The sequence below is a fragment of the Solanum dulcamara genome, chromosome 1 (assembly GCF_947179165.1).
Source record: "Solanum dulcamara chromosome 1, daSolDulc1.2, whole genome shotgun sequence".
NCBI lineage: Eukaryota > Viridiplantae > Streptophyta > Magnoliopsida > Solanales > Solanaceae > Solanum > Solanum dulcamara.
Window position 1 is genome coordinate 82,222,826 of NC_077237.1, and position 24,744 is coordinate 82,247,569.

The 24,744-nt window shown below is 31.2% G+C and overlaps 2 protein-coding genes across 2 annotated transcripts; one reads left to right on the forward strand and one right to left on the reverse strand.

The window, feature by feature from the left end:
• Nucleotides 1-9,196: 9,196 nt before the first annotated feature.
• Nucleotides 9,197-11,418, reverse strand: LOC129880251 (7-deoxyloganetin glucosyltransferase-like). Its single transcript, XM_055954209.1, has 2 exons — nt 10,788-11,418; nt 9,197-10,239 (listed from the first exon to the last, which is right to left on the reverse strand). The coding sequence occupies exons 1-2, from the start codon at nt 11,311-11,313 to the stop codon at nt 9,302-9,304; spliced, it is 1,464 nt and encodes a 487-aa protein (XP_055810184.1). The 5' UTR covers nt 11,314-11,418; the 3' UTR covers nt 9,197-9,301.
• Nucleotides 11,419-18,989: 7,571 nt separating this feature from the next.
• Nucleotides 18,990-20,736, forward strand: LOC129880260 (7-deoxyloganetin glucosyltransferase-like). The gene is made up of 2 exons (XM_055954219.1): nt 18,990-19,599; nt 19,730-20,736. The coding sequence occupies exons 1-2, from the start codon at nt 19,077-19,079 to the stop codon at nt 20,665-20,667; spliced, it is 1,461 nt and encodes a 486-aa protein (XP_055810194.1). The 5' UTR covers nt 18,990-19,076; the 3' UTR covers nt 20,668-20,736.
• The last annotated feature ends 4,008 nt before the right edge of the window (nt 20,737-24,744 follow it).

Genomic DNA, 24,744 nt, shown 5'->3' on the forward strand with positions numbered 1-24,744 from the left:
GGTTATATCCTTTCTTCGGGCTAAAAAAATAGTGGGGAAGAGTTGTTTGGCCTATTTGGCCCATATCCGAAATATAGAGGTAGAGTCTCCTTCTATTGAGCCTATTCCAATAGTGTGTGAATTTTCAGAGGTTTTCCCTTCAGACTTGCCAAATATACCTCCTAACCGAGACATAAACTTTTGCATTGATTTAGAGCCGTGTACTCGTCTAATTTATATTATTCCCTACTGTATGGCTCTGGTAGAGTTAAGAGAGCTAAGGATTAGAGCTTCTTATTTATTCGTCCTTGTGCTTCCCCTTGGGGTGCTCCGGTGTTGTTTGTCAAGAAAAATGATGGTATTATTAGAATATGCATTGACTATCGACAGTTGAATAAGGTCAACATCAGAAATAAATACCCTTTGCCTCATACTGATGACTTATTTGACCATTTACAAGGTGCTTCAGTCTTCTCAAATATTGATCTTAGGTATGGATATCATTAGTTGAAAATTAGACCTAAGGATGTGCCCAAAATAGCTTTTAGGACCAGGTATGAGCACTATGAATTTTAGTAATGTCCTTTGGGTTGACCAATGCACCTGCAACTTTCATGAGTTTAATGAATGGGGTGTTCAAACCGTTCCTGGATTTATTTGTGATAGTATTTATAAATAATATATTGGTGTATTCAAAGAGTGAACAGGAACATGCAGATCATCTTTGAATTGTGTTAGAATTTTTGAAAAAACAAAGGTTGTATGCGAAATTGTCTAAGTGTAAATTTTGGCAGCCTTCAGTTACCTTTTTAGGCAATGTCATTTCAAAAGAAGAAGTAATAGTGCACCCATAAAAGATTAAGGCAGTTAAGAAATTAAATAAATGGTAATGACATAACTTGTATGAAATTAACTTAACTAAGTTAAGAGTAATAAAAATATTGAATAAGATAGGACAACAATCCATACTCACGTAACAACAATAAAATGAAACAAAAGTAGCAACAACATAAAAATATTAAAATTAGAAGGAGAACAATAATGATTCTTGGTCAAACTCATAATAAAAACAAATGACTAAGAATAAAATATAGTGTATGAAGCCTTTAAAGTATGGGTCCGATCTTACCCGGCTCAGCTCGATACCCGGTGATTCAAAATAAAGTGGGCCAGTCGGCCCACTCAACACCCTTAGCTAAATGAAACAACTTTTTGTATAATTAACATTATGAATGGACCTAAATCAATATTAACAAATGGGCTAGTGAAAATATTGCATGGGAGTCTAGGATAGATGTAGCCTAACACCATATTAAGTGGCTACGTTTGAGATCCAAGGTGATAAATAGTGCCTTGTGGGAATAATTTGAGTTATGCGTATTGTTAAATGTTTGATTTCTTTGATCTCCATTCTTAGGGTGTGGTGGGTATGAAAAAAAATATTTTTTGGAAAATAAAATTGTGTTTTTATTTATTTTCTAGTGTTTGATAAGTAAGTGAAAATATAACAAAACAATATACGTATGCGATGTTCAAGGAATGAGAGTTGAGCATTGTAATTCTCCAAAATATCAAGAAATTTCATTTAAGGATTTTTTTCTCTCCAAATAAATCTAGAGAAATATGTTAATTTTTTAATAAACAAGAGGATTTAATGGAGCTTCAAGCTTTCAAGGACCCAATTTTTTCATGCTATCAGTCGATTTTACTCGGCAATGTAGGTTATTATCATTTTTATTAGATAAATAATTAAGGCTTATCAAGGGATTTATTTATGATTATTTTATAAGTGATCTGATTGTATAAATATTTTTTTTATATCTTTAATATGTAGAACTTAACCTCAAATTAAAAATGGAAAAGGGTCAAAACTATCCTTTAACTATTCGAAATAGATCAAATATAACCTTCAGCTATTTTTGGGCTCAAAACTATCCCTCCCGTCTAACTATTGGATCACTTCTACCCTCCCTTTTAACGGACTAATTTGTGGCATTCGATGTATAAATAAAATCACCACGTGGACATCCACCTAAGCACACTAATCTGACTAGCCCACCCACCCAGGCACTAAAAAACCCACCTCCCCTTATAATCCTATTTCCTCATTTCTATCTCCATTTCTTCCCTCATTTCTTCAAGAAACTTTCTTCACTGGTTGTTTAACGATGAGAGATGGGTCGAGGGCTCTTATGATTTAAGACGAGCTCAAAATAGACAACTGGCAAATTTGATAAACGACGGTGGTCAACTCATTAATAATTTTGACACCAACTTGCTGTTTACTTGTCATATGGACACCTTTATATATACTTTTGACACCAACTTGATGTTTACTAATGAAGATTTGATTTACTGAAAAAACAATATCGGCTAGCTAGTCAATCCGTTAATTAAATAAAATGGGAATAAGCACCTGATTTTGTTGGCAACGTGCTTTGATATAATTAAAAAATGATGCCCTGTAAATAGGATTTATCAATTTCTAGTGTTCTGACTCGTAGTGCTCATTTATCGAAGAATATCTCTGGTTATATAATCTTCTCATCACTAAATCATCAGTGAAGAAAACTTCTTGAAGAAATGGAGATAGAAATGAGGGAATAGAGTTATAAGGGGAGGTGGGGTCTTTTAGTGTATAGGTGGTTCGGCAAGTCAGATTAGTGTGCTTAGGTGGACGTCCACGTGGCATTTTTATTTACATATCGGATTCCACATATTAGTCCATTAAAAAAGAGGGTAGAAGTGACCCAATAGTTAGACGGAAAAGGTAGTTTTGAGTCCAAAAATAGTTGAAGGGTATATTTAGCCTATTTTAAATAGTTGAAAGATAATTTTGGCTCTTTTTCGAATTAAAAATAAGGTAATGTAATTTAACCTTTAATAACGGGTCACTTACCATTTGTTAAAGATTATCAATTACTCCCTCTATTTAACTTTATGGAGAGATATTTTTTTTTTATTAGTCCGTTTAAAAAAATAAGACATAGTTTTATATTTGGAATGGCTAGTTTGATTTAGATGGAGTTTAAGAAAATAAATAACACTTTTCAATCTTATGGTCCTATTTAAATTAAAGTTGTATCAAATGTATTATAATGTCATTTAATCTTGTGGTCTTACACATGTCACGTGGAAAACTAAAATTAAAGTGTTATAAAAAAAAAGGGGGTCATTCTTTTTTAAACAGAGGGAGTAACTATAAATTTTTTATTTTATCCTTAGCAAGAAGTTTTTACAATCACGCGAATATTATGACGTGTTTAAAATCACAAATTTCAAAAGAATTGTACCCACAAAAACTTTATGATATGTCTAACATCACAAATTTCATTTTTTTTGAACATGCAAGAATCAAATCATATCACATAAATTAAAACAAGGATATTAAATACTTACTAAATAAAGTTATTTTCAATTACTCCCTCCTTTATATTACTTGGTTCCTATATTAAGGTGCCTTTTGGCCATAAATATATATGTGGGAAAATTTGGAAAAAAAACTTGGGAATTAGTGTTTGGCCATATAACTTGTCATTACTTGACAAATATATTTGGCAAGCATCCCAAGTTCTCAAGTTCTAGAAAAAATTAGAATTTGGGCCAAGGTCTAGTATTTGGAAATTTTTAAAAATTTAAAAATTACCCCACAGTTTTATATTTTATAAAAACACCATAAGCTATTAATCTCAATTAATATCTATCTACAAGTAACTCCATTAAAAAGAATAACTTGTTTAACTGGTAAAGTTGCTGTCATGTGACTCTTGCTCATATTGTTGTTTTTGTTATTGTTGATTGTCATCAATTATGGTATAAGGTTATTTTTTAACGGAACATGTTCATTATAAAATGATAATACAAACTTATGAGTAATTTTAATAATTTTTGTAACTTATGGGTATAAATCATATTTTTTAAAAGCCAAATATTTCTCCCAAAATCTATGATCAAACACATGAGAAAATTTCACCAAAAACTTTACCCAAAAATGATTTGCCAAAAATACTTGAAAATTTGTGGCCAAACACTAGCTAAAATAGATTTTTTATTTTACCTTTTCATTTTAACAAATCAAGGGTCTTTTTTTTTTCTTCTTCTTCATATTATCAATAATTACCTAAAGTAAAAATAGTCAAATTTAAAATTTCAAAACATCATTAATAAAGTTAATTTAATAAAATACACCTCTAATAAAAAAATCTTAAAAATTGTATCAAGCCAATATAAGTCAATTAAAAAGAAGGAATACTTTTTAAGTGATCTGGTCGTGTATTTCTACTATCGGTGCACATAATAAGCTCAGTAAAACTATGCACATAATTGGGGATGAATGGAATTTTACCACCAATTTAAGAGTTTGATTGGATGGACTTATAACTTGTGACTTATCAGTTATAGAATTTTTAACTTACGAATTTTAGATTATTTTTGCTATTTTATATTAAAAACATTTCCTAATCTTATAGAGACACTAAAAAATAGTTTAAAAGATTTTATCGTAAAAATATTTAAAATAAAACAATTCAAATCAATCCGTTCTTAGTTATATTTCTCAATATTCCACAATAAAAGTCATCCCAAATTTAACTCGACGGAAAAAAATCATGTGACTAGATTAAAACAATGATAACTCGAGGAAATATAGGGTGACTAAATCAAAACAATTATTGAATATTCTAAACATATTAATTTCACATTTGAAAACAAATAGAGTTGAACCTAACACATAATTAGAAGTTAGAATACATGCGCTGACGACACTTTTTTAATTCAAAGGGAACACGTTTTTATAACTTAAAATCAAGTCTTTGAGTTCAGATACTGTTTTTTATTTTATTTTGCACGAATGTGATTTTTTATGTTGGTACAGACTCACTGTAGGATATTTAAAGAATGTGGTGCAGTGAATTATGTTATTTCTCTCGTAATCAGAGTTTCGAGTTTTGAATATAAAAATATCTTTGATAAAAATGACTATTCTCGAATAGACTCTATCAATTGAAACAAATTTAAATTAAATGAACTCCAATGTAGATATCAAAAATTGGACACCAAACACTGAATGAAAAATTAAAATAAAAAAACTCACTTTTAGATAGGTTTTGAAAAATGTTATTTGAATAAAGAAAGAGGCGGTAATACTTTTTATGTTTTGTTTCAAAGCAGGTGGAAATTCGGATTTAATTTCTTTTTCAGTTTTTCCTTGTTCAATTGCCATTAGCAAAAAGTTTTTTCCGTTTTCACAAGACCTAAAAAGTTTCTTGTGAAAAAAAAAATGTTTGAGCAGATTCTTGTAAAAACTTTCTATAAATAAAAATAAAAGGGAGCCTTTTAGAGTTGGCGACCCCATAAGCTTTATGTGGCATATCTCCTAATTTAGGATAATGATCATTAATAGTATGTCCGCTTTTATTTTATGCATCACGATTACTTCAGTTACTCTCTTTATTCTATATTAATTAAATTTTTAGAGGTTTTTTATTATTATTTAAAGTTTTAAAAAAATATTTTTTTTTAAAATTCCATATTTATTTTTATCATTAATAAAGTTTTGTAATTTTTTAGAAACTAAACTACACTACTTACAAAATTATAATTCAATAAAAGACTATTTGTATTTATAATTTCACATTTAATTATCTTTATGAAGTTGATTAACCAAAAGGATAATAGAGAAAAATATGATTAAAATTTTATCCTTGAATATTTTTCTTAATATATGTGCATTATCTTAAAAGTTTAGTTAATATAAAATAAAGAAAGTACTTTGTAAAAATATGCAATTTCCATAGCTGATTAAAAAGTAGGAAATTGAATCCTCATCCACACCAAAATTTTAATATTTAATTAACTGATTTACGAAAATTCTCTGACCTCTTTCACTCTAATCAAATAGTATACTAATAATTTATATTTGAAAATAAAGAGACATATTTTGCATTCGACACGCTACAAACTAAACACGTACATAATTACTTTCCATCTTACTAGTGATGGTGATTACCTTGAATTCAATATGTTTATTCATAGCTTGGTGATTGAAAATAAAACAATAGTTTAATTCTTTCACCATAATAAAAAATTATTTCTTTCTTCGAGATAATGTAATAGATAATGACAGGGTCACTTTGCTTATTTTATTGTATAAGTTAAGTCATCAAATATATAAAAATTAAATTCAAAATTCAAATACTAACACTTAATATGACTATTCTAAAATTCAAAATTGAATATTAATGCAATCCTATTAAAGCTTCCGATGAAATAGTGTATTTATTTCCTTAAATAAAAAAATAATACGACAAAAATATATTCTTTTTAAATTGTTTTATGATTTGGTCCCCTCCTCATCCACTTTTGTTTGGTTTTATTTGGGAAAGTATCGAATATATCTTGTCTAACGGAAGATTGTGTTGGATCAATAAGTATTCATTTATTTATAACTAAAAATTTTGAATTTGTGTTCAAATGACTTTTGTTAGGAGGTCTTTTTCACTTCATATGAAATTTTTTGACTTAAATTTAAATTTACTTAAATTTCAATACAAATACCATCGAATAAAAAAAAGATATTATCTGGAGGTTTGAAGAAAAATAAATACGAAACTTCGTTTATTTCCTTTTAGGGGAGTTACTTTGTTCCTCAGTCATTTGGGCATCGTCCCTTTTCTTGATCTACTTTGATTACAACTCGATAGTAAATTTTAAGGGTCAAGTAAGGAAATGAGTTGAGAGGAGGGATGCTGCAGGTCCTTAGAAGGACCAAGGGAATCCTGGTCTTGTCTCCTAACAAATTTCCCCTTTCCTACTCCCTTTCGCTATGACCGGCATGCCCCTGACCTGCTGGCTGGGGCGGCTTAAAGCAAAATTTTAAAATATAAATAATTTAATTTCATATTTATTTATTTAATTTTTTTTAATTTTATCAATTTAACATTGAAAAACATCCTTTTATCGAGGCATTTATTATATGAAGACTTAACATAATTCTATAAGTAATAAGTTGACGAATTTTAAATAACGATAAGTGTTAGAACCATAACATATGATTCAAGAAGTTGATATCGAGTAATCCATTGCCGATCTCAGCTTCCATATTCATGCTGACTTGTTTCTGATAGTAACAAACAAGTAACGTTAACACCATTTTTATCCACAATTCGAAAATAAAATCATCTTTCATAAAAAAAATATTGTGTCATTAAGGTGCACTTTTTGATATAAATATGAATTAATTGAGTTTCAAATCAAATATTATTGGATATCGAGCAAAAAAGAATTTGGGAAAAGGGCCAATGGAATCGATGATATAAGGTGGGGATTACTATTTTCGTTGGAAAAAGCTGCTGAATTAAGTTTTAGTTTAGGTGAAGGAAGTATGACCGCCTTATCAATAGTTGAGAAAAATCCGAAGATGTTTCAATCTACAATTTTACTAATGTAATTTTCATTGACAAATCTTCTTATTCACCGACCTATTCAATTCTGGAATCAGACCTGCTATTAATGCGGGTATCTCCATTTTCAAAGTGGAGTCCGTAGCTCAAATAAAAGTCATGATACAAGTAGTTGGTAAATTAAAATTAAAACTAGTGCAAATTTGCAGAATTAGAAGCCTTTGCATAATTTGCTTTTGATTTCAATAAAATTATTTTAATTAATTTATCTGATTTTAACTTGACAGAAAATTTTAAAAAAATAACGAATACCGTTAAATCATAGAGAGACTAACATCAATTGATTGAAGGTTTTTCGGCAATAATGTAAGAAAGAGAAAAAGATGTGATCGAGGGACATGTAAAGTTATCCCCATGGATGATCTTTTGACTTTTATACTATATACTAGGAGTGTACATGGATCGGATTGATTCGGATTTTTTACAAATCAAACCAAATTATTTGTGTCGGGTTATTAAATCTATAAACCAAACCAAACCAAACCAATAAAAGTCAGGTTTTTCGATATCAATTTTTCTCGGATTTTTCGGGTTTTTCGGTTTTTTCGGGTTTTTTTGGATTTTTCGGGTTTTTTATAGTATCTAAAAAAAAGCAGAGAGCAGCACTTCTTAAAAAGAGTTCTAATACAAAATATCAACATATAAGATCGAGGCAGAACAATGTTTGAAATTTTAACTTTATAATATAACTTTATAAGATGAGCTTTTTTTGTATATTATTTAGATGAGCTTCTCAAATCCAAATCTAAATGTAAGAAAGAAAACAAAAATTATGAAAAAATTTTAAAAAATATTTATAAATTATATTTTAATAAATATTTTTATGTATAACATAATTTAAAAGTAGTATATCTATAATCGGGTTGGTTTGGGTTCAGTTTGACTTTTTTTAGTTAAAACCAAACCAACCCTATAATGGTCGTTTTTTTTTTCCAAACACCAAATCAAGTCAAACCAAACCACTAGTCGGTTTTTTTTTCCGGTTTGGTTCGATTTGTCGATTTGGTGCGGTTTATCGGTTTGCCCTGTACAGCCCTACTATATACTATATATAATTATTGATCATTGAGATCAAATATTTGAATAACTTCTCACTATAGATATATTTACCTCTGTTATATTATTTTATCCTATCATGAACGTCACAAAATCAATACAAAAATAACCTTCTCCAATATAATTTGGGATATGCACCATGACAATACCATCCCACGTGAGGCGATATTTGACATCTCACCCAACTCTATTTTAACATAGAAAAAGTTGAAATATATACTTTAAAATATACATTGAGATTTCTCTTATATATTAAATTAATAATACATAATGATAGTAGATTTATTGGTCATTTCAATATGCCGACTTATTTGGTTCTTATGAAATCACCAATATTTGGACTTATTGAAAAAGAGCGATTACAAAGTACAAAAAATTATCATTATCAATTCAAATATTGACGTGTTCAATAATTATTTTGTATTTTATTGTATTAATATAGGTGTTGTCAATGTCACCAATTAAATAATAGCATGGGCGTTCACATTTGCTGGGAAAGGCTCCATAATTCAAAAATAAATACATATTCACCCAACTCTACTCTGATCAAAATTACTCTATAAATAATTTCAATATAATAATCTGAAATCCTCCTCGATTTCATTTATGTGGCAGTATTTGATCAAACACAAGTTTTTATAAAGAAAAAATTGATACTTGCAATCTTAAACGTACAATAAATATATATGGAATATCACATATTTTGTTTAGTATTATGAAAACGAACTATAGTATGAAAGAACTCTTACAAGAACACAATATATAAGGAAAATTAAAGAAAATAAAATTACAAACATATTATAAACTTAATGTTTAGATGACAGAAGAATGTCATTGACAACCTTGTCAATGTTCACATAAGATGATCCTGATGATTTTTGTGCTGAAATTTCAGCCAATTTCTTCCATTTCATTACCTTTTTCTTCATTTCTTTGCCTTTTTCACCAATCATTAATTCCCTAACAAGGCTTTCCACTTCATCCCTTTTCACATTATTGTCAATTTCCATTCCAATGTCCCATTTACTAACACTAAACCAACAATTCGTCTGTTGTTCCGCGAAAAAAGGCCAACAAATCATAGGCACCCCACTAGTAATGCTCTCTAGAGTCGAATTCCATCCACTGTGAGTCAAGAACCCTCCAATTGATGGATGGTTAAGGACCTCTTCTTGTGAGCACCAACTTGCAAGCATTCCCCTGCTTTTAGTTTCTTCCACGAATTCGGGTGGAAGAATCGATTCATAATCCGATACAATATCGGGTCTTATGATCCATAAAAATTCTTGTTGACTATTTGCAAGTCCCCAAGCAAATTCAAGAAGTTGATTAGAAGTCATAACAGTAATGCTACCAAAATTGACATAAACAACAGAGTTTGGTTCTTTGTTTTCAAGCCATTGCAAACACTCTGGCTCTTCTTTCCACAGGCTAGACCCAAGCCCCTTCAAATTCTCATCATCAACTTGTTTGACGAATAAATCCAAGGGGCCTATTGGGTACACCGGTGGAAGAAGAGTTTGGAGCGATTCAAGAACTTCACTCTCTAGTGTCTCGAATGTATTGAGGACAATCGCAGAAGCTTTTTTCGCTCTCTCTGTTTCTTTGACGACAAATTTGATCATGTATTCATCTGGATTTGTAGTTCTCAAGAAACTTGGAAGATCTTTTAAACGTACATCTTTCATTCCTGGTATGAAATCCAAAGTTGTCTCAACATATCCATTTGTCAAGTAACTTGCATCTACAATCATCCAAAAGGAGAAAAAGGGTTAAAAACACATACATATTTAGATGGGATTTACCTAAATACATCAAGAATATCTACAACGCGATAGTTAATTTCTTTTCATCTACGTTAGTTCTGGTAGATGAAAAGCCTCTGGCAGAAATGCAAGGTAAGGTTGCGTACAATAGACCCTTGTGGTCAGGCCCTTACCCGGACCCCGTGCATAGCGGGAGCTTTAATGCACCGAGCTGCCCTTTTTTACCTTATTTCTGGTGGATATATAAATCGAGACTCTAAAGGCAGATGTAGCTAGTATTTTTGATACGTAACATAGATTTATTGTAAAAATCACTAGCGTTTCAAAAAAAAACATTAAACTATAAACCAACAATTTCAAAAGTGAAACATGTTATATATTTGTGTGTAAGAAATCTTAAAGGTTGCATGGATCAAATCCAAATTATGAATACGTCTCTAGACAAACAATTTGGTACTTATATTGAATTGGTTGAAAGTAATACGTACCCCCGAACACATTAGATATAAAAACAAAATTTTAATACCTTTAAGTGGAGCATATCCTTTTTCAATAACCGTGGAATAATGCATGTAACCTAAGAAACCACAAGCACTAGTTGTCCAAAACAGAATTTCAGGGACTCCCAATTCTTGTGCAGCAGCTAAGGTGAAGCTCATGATACCATCGGAGACGACGCACGAGACAGGTGGCACGTTCGACGTGTAATTATTAGTATCATTGAGCTTTGCAAGCAAATTCCTAAAAGGACCTAAGCAAGTTTCGGTTGTGGATTTACATAGAGAAGTTACGTCTTGTGTAGCATCAGCATAACAAGGTGGGAGTCCATCAGGAATAGTCTCGAATCGGAATGACGAAAGGCCGTCGAGTGCATGGGGCCCACGAGACTTAAGAAGACGCCTATGGTTAAATTCAGTGTTAACAAAAGTTATATGAAAGCCTTTGTGATGGAGAACTTTGGCTAATTTCAACATGGGATTAATATGGCCTTGGGCAGGGTATGGTATACAAACTGCATGTGGTTTTTTTAATTCAGCACTAATTGAACCCATTCTTTCAAATTCTCTAAAGAAAACAATAATCTCAAAAGGGAAATGAAATGAAGGATTTTGAATGATTTTGGTAAGGAAGATTGAAGAAAATGGAGGTATATTTATAGATGGAAAAAAGTAGTAGTAAAGATGAAGCCAGAATACTTTATTTTATCCTTAATATTTATAAAATGGGAAAACTTTCGAATTTGATTTGAATAGGCTGAAAGGTAGGCTACGAAGTCAAATATGATTTACTACTATATTATATAGTATTATTCATTATTGGTAGCATGCGATTTCTCCAACTAAAATATGTCAGGCAATGCATCATTGATGCGGCTTGAAATATTGTATATTGTATATTTTCCGTTCAAATTGATACGACACTTCTCAAAATTGAAGATTCAAACAAAATTATTTTTATCGTAAATTTTTCATATATCTTTTAAATATTTTGAATTGTTAGTTATTGTGATTTATAGTACTTTCTTCATAGTTTACAAATATATAAATTTCATTTCAAAAAAATTAAAGATTTCATGCGCAAATTACCGATCAAACTTAAACTGTTTAAAAGGTCAGCCCGGTACACTAAGGCTTTTTCTATGCGCAGGGTCCGGGGAAGAAGCCTTAAACTTAAACTGTTTAAATTGTACGCAGCCTTAAACTTAAACTGTTTAAATCTCAAAAAATAAAAAAGTGACACATTAGTTGAGACAGAAGAAGTAAAAGTTATGATCATGATACAATAGTGTTAATAATATAGTGACTTCTTTTTTTACTATTTCGTAGAAGTTATACTTGTTTATCTTTTACTCGAATTTATAATATTTAATATTGAAGGTAGTGAGAATGTTTAGTATTTGAACAACACACTCTTATCAATAATATGTTGTAACACCCCCAAAATTTTTCACTAAGATTCGGACCATTCTTCGTGTACGTATAGGATCGTACTAGATGATTGTAAAGTGCATACATGAGTTAGGATCAATTCCTAATAAATTGAAGAGTGTTGGATGTGATTTAGGGTCATAAGGGATCCCTAAAACCAAGCCAAGTCCAAAGAACTCGTCTTGGCTAAGTTTTCGAATGAGTTTGTATAAGGGTCAACTTCCAACGACTTTATCTTTTTGAATTTAACGAACTGGGTGGCCCATGACCTATTAAATTAAAGGTCTTTGAGTCTTCTTTCCAACGCCACCAAGATTGAATTTTTTAGAGTTCGGAGTCAAAAGTTATGACTATCTTACGACGGACTAGTGCTGCACGAATTTCAGGCTTGGACTATAACTAAGAAAAACCTGATCTTGGCGCCGCATTAGTTTGGTCCTTGGTACGACGCACCACTATTAGGTGTGCAAGGTTTTTAAGCCCATTTTCTAAAACCTAGAAAATTTAGGCTTGGCACTGCAAGGGCGCGACGCGCCACTATAGCACCAGAAATAAGCCTCAGTAGTTTGGTCCTTGGCGCGATGCGCCACTATTAGGTTGCATGGTTTTTAAGCCTATATTTGACTTGGTGCTGCAGTGGCGCGATGCGCCTCTATAGCTCTAGGAGGGTTTTAGCCCATTTTTCCATATTTTTTAGGAAGGGCAAATTGGACATTTTCCCTAATTATATATACACTGACTTGGTCATGTTTTAGATCATTTCTTTTCAGTCTATTGCCTCTCTAAAAAGCCCTAATCCTCATCCTCTCTTCCTTAATCCATCCCCAACAAGAATTGCCTTCAAATATTTCAAGGATTCAAGCCTCCCATTGAAGACCAAACATCAAGGTTCCTTCAAAGTCTTCACCAAGGTATGTAAGGCTACTCAAAGCATGGGTTGAGTTCACCCATGTGCCCTGCATCTTCTTTGAGATTGAATATTCATAAGAATAGAGTTATTGATAGATTTATGTCCAAATGGGTCTTTCTTTCAACTATTAACTAAATTTTTATTATGGTAATGTTGTTGAGTTAAGAAAGTGATATGCTACATATTGGTATGAGTTGATTGATATGAGTTGTTAAATAAGTTTTGTTAATTTTCTTAAATATGTTGTTTACCTTAAATTGTTGATTTAGAACCTTGGTGTCATGCTCCGGGAGGGTACCCTAGACGTGACTGGCACTCGAAAGTCATTTCTGACCTTCAAACGATCTACCTGATTCATTCACACTATCATTCAATCGCATACACTCAAAAGAAGACTCCATCATAAATGTATCATTTCATATTAGAGGGGCCGGAGGCCAAACACTATCAACCCAATAACAATTATAATAAGACTTCTAAAAAAAATAACAGTCCAACCTCCCCACACTCTAGTCTATGAAACCTCTATCAAAGTATAGAAGGTGCCAATGACAAGCCCATGGATACCAATACTCAAAATAAGGGAAACGACAACAAAACTATACAAGAAAGCTCAACATCCTCCGAAAACTAGTAGGAATCACCACGTAGTTGAAAGTATGTAGATAATCAATAGTGCGCCGGTTGATGATCTCTGGTACCTGCCTCTACATCATGAAACGATGCAGGCCAAATGGCGTCAGTACGTGAAATGTTCGAGTATGTAAAATGGTCAGATGAAACAACATCAAGAAAACATCAATATCAACTTAGGATCTCAACTCATACATACATAACAACTCACTCAAATGTCCTAAGTCTAACAAGGATAGTTTAGACGGGACTAACTCATAAGCCACTCAACTCAACTGACTCGGAGCACTATCAAGACCTAAATGGGAGTTTCTCTTATCCGACAACCATCACCTATGAGCCAGTGATAGTACAACAATCAGATGTTGTTGCCACGTTCATTCATACCTTGCCAGGGCATGAACGCCTCCCTAATCATGGATACTATCGATTAGTCAAGTCCTATCATTTTAGGACAATAAAAATGGGAAACATCCGACTTTAACGATTCGATCCCACGAGAAGCATCCGACTTTAACGATTTCATCCCTCCCTACATTGGCGGCGTAGTTTCTGAGGTTCGAGTATGGACTGTACTCTCACCCGCTTCGGTGCTTGATACTTCTCCCATGACTCCATGCTCATAAAACTCCCTCCAATCATCTCAAACAAGCCATCATGGCTAGTTTCATGTGGAACATTGCCCACTCATCAACTCTATCCTCATTTCAACTCAATTAAGTCATAATGGCAAGTCTCATTTAGGATCTTGTCCACTCGTCAATTCTATCCTCCAATCAACTCAATCAAGCCTCATTTAGATAAGCATTTATGACATCTCCTCAAGACTCATCACAACTCTATGGCTTTAGCTCAATAATTCAAGTAGATTAACACATTTAAGGAAATTGACTTATGCAACATAATCACATGGTTAAAGAGATCAACAAAACATAATAACAAGTCCTCTCCATCAACTCACACTAACATGAAGGTTTTAGGAACTTCTTATCTCAACAACATCAACACAAACAAAGTCAAATTAATAGGAGACAAAACTCATTTAAACATAAACCATGCCAAGAAACTCCATTCTCATGGACCTCTAATCTCAAAGCAAGAGTAGGGCACATGGGTGGACTCATCCCATGTTTTAGATAGCCTTACATACCTTAGTGAAGACTTGAAAAAAACCTTGGTGTTGAGTCTTCAATGGAGAACTCGAATCTTAAAACTCTTGGAAGCAATTCCTTGTTAGAAATGGAGAAGAAGAAGAAGAAGAGAGAGAGAGAGAAACTCCTAGGGCTTTTTAAAGAGAGAGGGGGCTAAAAATATATCCCCAATTATTTCTTTATTCACTTAAAAAAATTATCAATCCCACAATTCTATCTAAAATTATAGATAAGGTCCTAATCATGATTAAAAAGGGATAAATTCATAAAGATCTTTGAACTATGATCAAAATTTCAGCGACACACCTTAACTTAACTAGGTCTTATTACCCTAAATCTTAATCCATTCCAATGTTTTCTTTGATCTGTCTTTCTATACTGCTGTACTTCATTACGTTTTGTGTCATTTTAATTAATTGTTAGTTTACACTGATGTAGTTTTTTGTTGAAATTCTCTAAATTGAAAGCCTTATTTGATTGTTATATAGTTATGTTCTAATTGAGTTGTATTTTTTCAGGTGAAACTAATTTGTGATGTTAATGTTTGATAAAATTGTTGATAAAACTAATTTGTGATGCTGTACTTGGCTAAGTGGCAAGTGAGGTTGATTTTGGATTAAGTTAAAATATGTCGAGTTCTAAATGTCTAATTTTTTGTTATTTCGACCTCAATTTTGTTATTTTTCTTTTGATTGCGGACAATCCTTTTATGATAGAAGTTGGGAAATGTCATGCAAATATTAGTCGCGGTTTAACGTACAAGGTTTATATACATAAAATTAACTTAGAAACTATTTTGGTATTGAACAGTTTGACTTTTTTGTTGGATCAAGTATTAGTTACATTAGTGGCAGACCCAGAAATTCTATAAAGGGAATTCAAAAAAAATAAACACGCTAATCAGAAAAAAAAAATGTGCTTATTCGGATTTGAACTCGCGAGCTAAGACATGCAAAGGCAAAATATTGAACCCCATTTGCCACTGAGCTAGTCTTTTGGCTTATGTTCAAAGGGTTCAATATTAAATATATACACATAAATTAAAAAAATTATCTTATATTTACAATATAATTTTTTAAGGAAAGAGGTTCGTCCCTCAACTACACCTGGATCCACCCTGATTACTGCGTATCCTACTTTAATTTGTATGATTTGTTTGGTCAGTTATGATGATTTTCTTCAAGATTTGATGTTTATGCTTTTTGATCTAATTGTTACTGTAGATATTGTAGTCAAGTTGTCGGTGGTGACCCTATCCCTGTTACTCCTGTGACACTGGTAGTCTTGTCGCTTTTGGCAAATTCACGAAACACGTGCTCTAATTCAAAAGGGAAAATGATTTAAAATATTTTAAAAGTATTTTGAAATGAATAAAAATATTTTTTATTTATAGTTTGGTTTAAAAAATATCTTTGTTGTTAATACTTTGGTCTAGAAATGTCATTGTTGTTATTTAATAGATCAAAAATGATCATATTAATACAAAATGGATCAAAAATACCATTTTCCGAATAAATATTTTTTTCAAAAAAAAATCTTGTTTCTTATAAAAACATTACCTTTAAGGAACTTTATTTTTGTTTTTTTTTCTATTTAAACCTGTAACACCCCAATATTTTTTCTTTTTGCCAAGACTCCAAAAAAGAATTTTGTTTCTTATATATATATATATATATATATATATATATATATAAGGCTACATTTTAGTTCTAGTCCCCACTTCTTTAATCAATAATGGGCGTTGAGGCTTACCCTATTGAAAATGGCATCTGTCATGATCAGATTCTGTGCCAAAAATGTCTAGCTACTTCTTTATAAATAATTTAAATATCTAAATCATAATGTTTCCAGTCTTCATCAATTTAATTTATTATGCAACGGTATTTAATCATAAATGAACTTTAATAAAGAAAATAAAAGTCTTTCAATACTTATAATTAATATGGAAGGATAATGTGTTGGGTAACATCAATGTCTTGCCTATGGCAAGGCTCAAAAGGAGGCTGGAATGATTCGGATCGGAGACATGATTGAACATGGTGTTTGTATGGCAACGACTTAAGTAAGAAATAAAATTGTGTCTTTATTATCAATTATAGTTTTTGATACAATGATAATTAACATGTGATCCTAACATAATGATCAACCGGCCCCTTTTAATTATGTGACAATGTTTAATCGAATACTAAATTTATATTTTTAAAAAAAATTAACACTCAATATCTTAAAATCAAGGTGTCTGTTGAGTGGTGACCAATGTTCCTTCCAACTTGGAACTCATGGAAGATATTACAGTAAGAAAAATACCAAAGGATGCAAGAATAAGGGGAAAATTAAAGAATTACTTATATATATAAAAAAAAAAAAAGAAGGTAATAGGCATAAACAAATTGAAACGGATGAATGATAATGAAACTTTCATATAATCAAAATCAAGGTTCCTGCGTGAGTCATAGAACACTATTGAGTTCCAAATCTAATTACCAATTTAAGAATACAACAACAGTAATTTGAATGGAAAGAAAAGAGTGTAGAATACAAATTGAACAGTCTCTTCTATTAATTTGGAACGTTAAACTATCCTCTTTAGAGATAAATTAAGATACTAAAAATGAAAAGTTTGAAATAGAAAGATCAAGTAGTCAATTACTACCACAAAAATAATTTTTAGCGGCAATAAATATAAATATAAATATTAGCAAAGAGTGTTAAAGTCTTTACTGACATTAATTAATTGTAATTGGATCCAATATCATGGTAGGCTTTAAAAACTTTACAGAGAATGTTAATTACTGCTAAAAATATATATTTAGTGATAATTAAATTATTACCATCAATTACTTAATGCTAAAAAAAAAATTGATACAGTGAATGTCGACCAACCAGAAAGAACAAAAGGCAAGACAAAAATAGTATACTTAGTTGTGGCATCCTAAGAAAAAGGTAAGACCATAAGTCCTATTCAAAATGTTCAAGCCATCTATTCATTTCCTGATTAGAGTTACTTTTTTGAAAGTAACTATGTATAATTAAATTTTTCTGATTTTATATAGACTTTAACAATTATTTATTATACTAATATTATTGATTATAACCTCCGTTTTATATTAGATGGGTACTTGTAATTTTATATGGTGATTAAAAAATTATTAATACATTGAAAGACTTTATCATTTTGTCATTTGTTTATATCAATGCAATATACATAGAGTATATAAATAGCTAGTAATGCGAATTACTTACATTCAAAAGGTCATAGTAATTGTAGGGGTAAAATAGAATAAATTTGATTAAGAAAAAATTACCAAATTGCACACCTTATATTCCTATATTTTCAATTATTCCCTACCATTTATAAAAAATTCAAAATTCCTCTTCTGATACATAGGAATGATGCTGATACATCGCGATTTGATACATAAGTCTTTTTCATGATACATCGCTATCTGATACAAACCAAATACAAAATATATCGGTAAAACATAAGTTTTACTGCTATTTTTGTTGTGTTCATGATATATTAGGTGTTATAAGCTGATTCATAAGTTTTATTGATATTACAATGTATGGTTTGTATCAACTAGAGATGTATAATGAAAATGACTTATGTATTAAATCGCGATGTATCAGCGTCATTCGTATGTATCAGAAATCTAGAAAAAAAAGGGAATTCGGGTAATTACAAAAAAAGTCGGGATAAATTGTAATTGAGCTTTTTCACTATGGAATTTAAGTAAAATATCATTTAATTAATTTTATCTTGATTTAGTAAATGATCAAGTAATATGAGACAAATATTTTTAGTAAAATGAGTATTATTTGTGAAAAGTCTCACATCGATATCTGTGAGATGGATGGTCTTTTGTATGACTTAAAAAACTTTGGATGGTTCCAGACCTACTTCTTATTTCCTGATGTTGGGGTAAAGAATCTAACATAGATGATAAGGGATGAGTGGTCTATTCAATGATGCATTGCATGACAATTTTTTGCTGGAGATATTGTATCCTACCAATAATGAATATTATATCAAATCAAAATTGGCATAACTTTCCCATTCATGACAGTCTGGATTCATCTTTTATGACACTTTCTGTATATAAATATCTCTACCTTTTTCAATCTTCCTTGCCAAAATTATACAAAATCCTCCATTTCATTTCATTTCCCTTTTGAGAATTGTTTTTGAAAAAATGGGTTCAATTAATGCTGAAATTAAAAAACCACATGCAGTTTGCATACCATACCCTGCCCAAGGCCATATTAATCCCATGTTGAAACTAGCCAAAATTCTCAATCACAAAGGCTTTCACATAACTTTTGTCAACACTGAATTTAATCATAGGCGTCTTCTTAAGTCTCGTGGCCCCAATGCAGTCGACGGCCTTTCGTCGTTCCGATTCGAGACTATTCCTGATGGACTCCCACCTTGTGATGCTGATGCCACACAAGACATACCTTCTCTATGTGAATCCACAACTAAAACTTGTTTAGGCCCCTTTAGGAATCTGCTTGCAAAGCTCAATGATACTAATAACACGTCCAACGTGCCACCTGTCTCGTGCATCGTCTCGGATGGTGTCATGAGCTTCACCTTAGTTGCTGCACAAGAATTGGGAGTCCCTGAAGTTCAGTTTTGGACAATTAGTGCTTGTGGTTTCTTAAGTTACATGCATTACTCCACTCTTATTGAAAAAGGATATACTCCGCTTAAAGGTAGGGCTGCTCAATATAATTGGAGGTCGAAATTTTAATAAGAAATCTAAAATTTAAATAAATTTTATTTATGTTTATTTAAAAATTTTGGCATGTTTTTTGACCTTTTCTCTTTTGGGGAAAACTGTAGATGTGAGTTACTTGACAAATGGGTATCTAGAGACAACTTTGGATTGCATACCAGGAATGAAAGACGTACGTTTAAGGGATCTTCCAAGTTTTTTGAGAACTACAAATCCAGATGATTTCATGATCAAATTTGTCCTGCAAGAAACAGAGAGAGCGAAAAAAGCTTTTGCGATTATCCTCAACACATTCGAAACACTAGAGAGTGAAGTTCTTGAATCACTCAGAACTCTTCTTCCACCAGTGTACCCAATAGGCCCCTTACATTTACTCGTCAAACATGTTGATGACGAGAATTTGAAGGGGCTTGGATCGAGCCTGTGGAAAGAAGAGCCAGAGTGTTTACAATGGCTCGAAAACAAAGAACCAAACTCTGTTGTTTATGTCAATTTTGGTAGCATTACTGTTATGACTCAAAATCAACTTATTGAGTTTGCTTGGGGACTTGCAAATAGTCAACACGAGTTTTTATGGATCATAAGACCCGATATTGTATCGGGTTATGAATCGATTCTTCCACACGAATTCATGGAAGAAACTAAAAACAGGGGAATGCTTGCGAGTTGGTGTTCACAAGAAGAAGTCCTTAACCATCCGGCAATTGGAGGGTTTTTGACTCACAACGGATGGAATTCGACTCTGGAGAGCATTTGTAGTGGGGTGCCAATGATTTGTTGGCCGTTTTTCGCGGAACAACAGACAAATTGTTGGTTTAGTGTTAGTAAATGGGACATTGGAATGGAAATTGACAATAATGTGAAAAGGGATGAAGTGGAAAGCCTTGTTAGGGAATTAATGATTGGTGAAAAAGGCAAAGAAATGAAGAAAAAGGTAATGAAATGGAAGAAATTGGCTGAAATTTCAGCACAAAAATCATCAGGATCATCTTATGTGAACATTGACAAGGTGGTCAATGACATTCTCCTTTCATCCAAACATTAAATTCATAAAATGTTTGTAATTTTATGCTTCTTGTAGGAGTTTTACATATTGCAGTTATTTCCCCTTCTTCCATCCTTTTGCCATTCTTCTTACTGTAATTTCTTGATTTTAAATATTTTTTAATATAATTTTACTATCCAATCAAATATTGACACATAAATTAGAAAGGAGGGAGGTTATCTACTATCCTTTTGTATTAATCATAGAGGTGCCGAATGCTAATTGAGTTGTATTTGTACGGATCAAGATGAACTGAATTAATAAATGAATGGTTATTGATTCGTTTAAAAGTTATTTGGAATTAAATTGATCAAAATATAGGTCAAAACTCTATTTGTTCAATTCTTACTAAATTTTAATTTTTTTTATTTGTTCTCTTTTAATTTTATTAGTTAGTTACAAATAAAATTACTATTATTCTTTATTACAACTATATATAATATATTAAATTAAAAAATATATATATTTTAAAATATTTTGACAAAATTTTTCTTACATCAATTTGACTATGATTTCATATATTGGATAATTTGTCACCTGACTCACCTCTAATTAATAACTTCAAACTAAAATATGTAATACTCCTTTTTTTCATTTTATGCGCCACTTTTCTCTTTTTCTTTTTTAGACATTTGTTCCAAGAAGAACGATAACATATATTCACTAAAAAAATATACCTTAACCTCTCACTTTACCTTTAAAGATAATTGAATTCTCATAGAAATTGTCTCGTTATGTTTAAGATTATCAGTATTGAAAGCCTTTTTTTTTCTTTATTAAAGTTCATATTTGATTAAATACCCTTGCATAAATAAATTAATTAAACCAATGAAGATTGAAAATATTATGTTTTAAATATTTAAATTATTTATAAAGAAGTATAGGCATTTATGATACACAATCTAATCTCATATGGCACCATTTCCGGCAAACGTCAATACTCATGATTGGTTAAATAGATAGCATGTGTTTTTTTTTTCTTCAAAATGAATTCAATCATACAAAAAGGAATAATATGGCAATGTCTAATAAGTTAAAGAAGTGGGGATTAGGACTTGTTAGTATTGAAGATATTTTAACATGGTGAAATTATATTGGCCAATAATAAGAAGTGGGGACTAGAACTAAAGGAGATGTTGATAGAAAGGGGTGGAGGATATAAAATACTTTTGAAAATTGTTTTTTCAGAAGTTAAAAAAAAATATTTAAAAGTATATTTGAAGAAATGCACCTACAAATGTAATGATTTATACCAATAATAGATTGCGCCTATATACAATTTGACATGAAATTCTATTAATTATTCAGAATTGTGAAATTACATAATTTTACATAAACCTATAATTATAGTAATTCAGTCAAGAAAACACATTTAAATCATTCATAACATTCTTCATTAATCTTGACTTAAATTGAATGAAAGTCTTTTCTTTGTGTTTTTAAAATCAACATTATTTTATTATTGATTATTTTTTTAAGAATAGTGTAGGATGAAAAATATCATGTTTTTTTTATTTTAAAAAATAGAGTGAGGACCGATTACTTCTAATTTCACTTCCATCAAAGCAGATAGTGAAGGGTTATAATTAAAATTATTTTTTTTTCTATTTATTCAATTAAAATTTATAACTAATACTTTATATAAATTTAACAATTTTGGATACACCGACATTAATATAATTAATGTTAAATATTTTATAATAATAAATTTTGCCGGAAAAAATAATTATGCGCTAAATATTTTTTTGAAACATTTATTTTGTTATAGTGTAATTTGAACCGTGTAGCTTCTCCCTAGTTGTTGGGGTCTGGGGAGATGAGGTAAGCCTGATCTAATTGATATAACCACATTTTTATATTATAATATGAGTGGTTTGAATGATCTAATTGATATAACCACTTTCATTTAAAAAAATTGTAACATCACACCACCTTGGTAAGTTGGTTATTTCTTGTTACTTTGTATTGTTGTGTTGGTATCTTCTAAAACTTGGAGGACACTTATTTAACTGTAATGACTCATTAGGTTATTTTGAGAATTAGTCCTCCTCTTTTCATAGAAGACCCTCTTCGTAAATTTAAGTTGAAAATTTTGGACCTTTCGGTAACTTTGATTAATTAGTTAAGGGATAATTTTAGAGAATTAATTTAACTGATGGGCTAAAGTGTTAATTTATTTAATACTTATACCACTTTTCTTATATTTAATAAAATAAGTTAGTAGAGTTTGTAAATTTTAATACATAATCAGTTCGGAAACGGAAAAAATAATAATAATAATAAAAGAAAAGAACAAAAATAATTATATATAGATACATAATCTGATGGCTTAATGCCATCAGATGTAACGCGACGAGAAAACGAGAAATAGAAACGGAAAGAAAAAAATACGCAGGAAGAAAGAAAAGAAAGGGGAAAAGAAAAATAAAGGAGAAGAGAAAAATAGGGATTTTTCATTCCAAAGCGTCAAGGTAATTATTCTCATCCTTTCCATTAAATTTTCATGTGATTATGAACATATTTTTAAGGTATATTGGTGGAAAAACAATGTTGAAATAAGAAAATATGACCCTAGGGTTCTTCATATAAAATCTTGATTTGGGGGTCGAATAACGATCCGTATTAGCTGAAATTTGATATGTGAGTTTATTTTATCACGAGTGAACATAATTGGAAAGAAAATTTTAGATTTGACTTCAATGACATAGAATGAGTTAGTTCCCGAATTTTGATATATTGAGATTCAGAAAATATGGGAGTTGACATGTTAAGTGGCATCAAGATTAGGAACGTGATTATACATTTGTGTGAGTTTTTGGGTCTAGGCTAGACATATGGTAATAAGGGTGTTGTTAGTTTTGAAAATCTTATTGTGATTATTTATTTGACTAGATTACGTTGATTTGGAGGCCCAACGAAAAGGGAAGGCTCAAGTCCCGGAGTGACTGCTTGATTAATTAAGGCAAGTGAATTTTTAAACCTCAGTTTAAGCTTGTAGATGCTTGTATTTCCATGTTATGTGTACTGAAAAGTAATGAGAATTGGACTGGATTATTGACTGTATGATTGAGTTTAAAGATGGAGATGAGGGGTATAAAATGGTGATATAATGACATATATTGGTGGAATTTATTTGTTGTGATTGTGGATTTATTTTGGACATGTGAAATGACTATGTTGATGCGAGATAGGAAAAATTATTGTTGTTGTCATGTTATTATCGTGAATTATATGAACATGAATTGATTGCATTGGTTCTGACATATTGTGTTGAGATTGAAAATGATATGAAATAAAAAAAGATCGGGCCACACGTTCCGTGGCATGTATTATGAAATAAAGGGGTCGGGCTACACGCTCCGTGGCAAGTATTATAAAATAAAAGGGGACGGGACACATGCTCCGTGGCAAGATATATCTGTTGAGGGGACGGACCACACGTTCCGTGGCAGGTTACATGGACAGAAATGTCCCCCATGGATTCTGGACTATAATTCAGCAAATGTGTACCGATAGGACAGACATGCATCATCTCATTGCATTTCATCGCATTTTGTTGATATTTGTGAATTCGTGTTTACCCTTTTATTGCTCTGTATATGCTGAACTTGACTTGATATGATTCATTGATGAGACTATTGATGAGTATTCGTGGACTGTATTACTGTTATTATTATACAAGTGGAGAGTTGGGCTGATTTTATGTAGGTTGTAGTTAAGGAGGTTCGGTTGGGACGATAGGAGTACTTGTATTTATTGAGCTTTGCTTAGTTTTAGTTATCCACTTGCTGAGTACCGTGTTGTTTGGTACTCACCCCTTGCTTCTACACTTGTGTAGGTTGTGAGCCCGGACCTTCTTGATCTCTTAGGTTCTCTACACATCTCAGGCTATCATCTCGAGTGTTGAGGTAGCTGTTACATCTATCTAGCGGACACCTCTTACTCTTTTATTATGTTTTAGTCCTATTCTAGAGACAAAGACATTGTGACTATATTTTCTTTCGTACTTCGGTAATGTATTAGTGGCTTGTACACATGACAACCAATCTTGGGGGATTTTGAGTTTATTTTACGTGT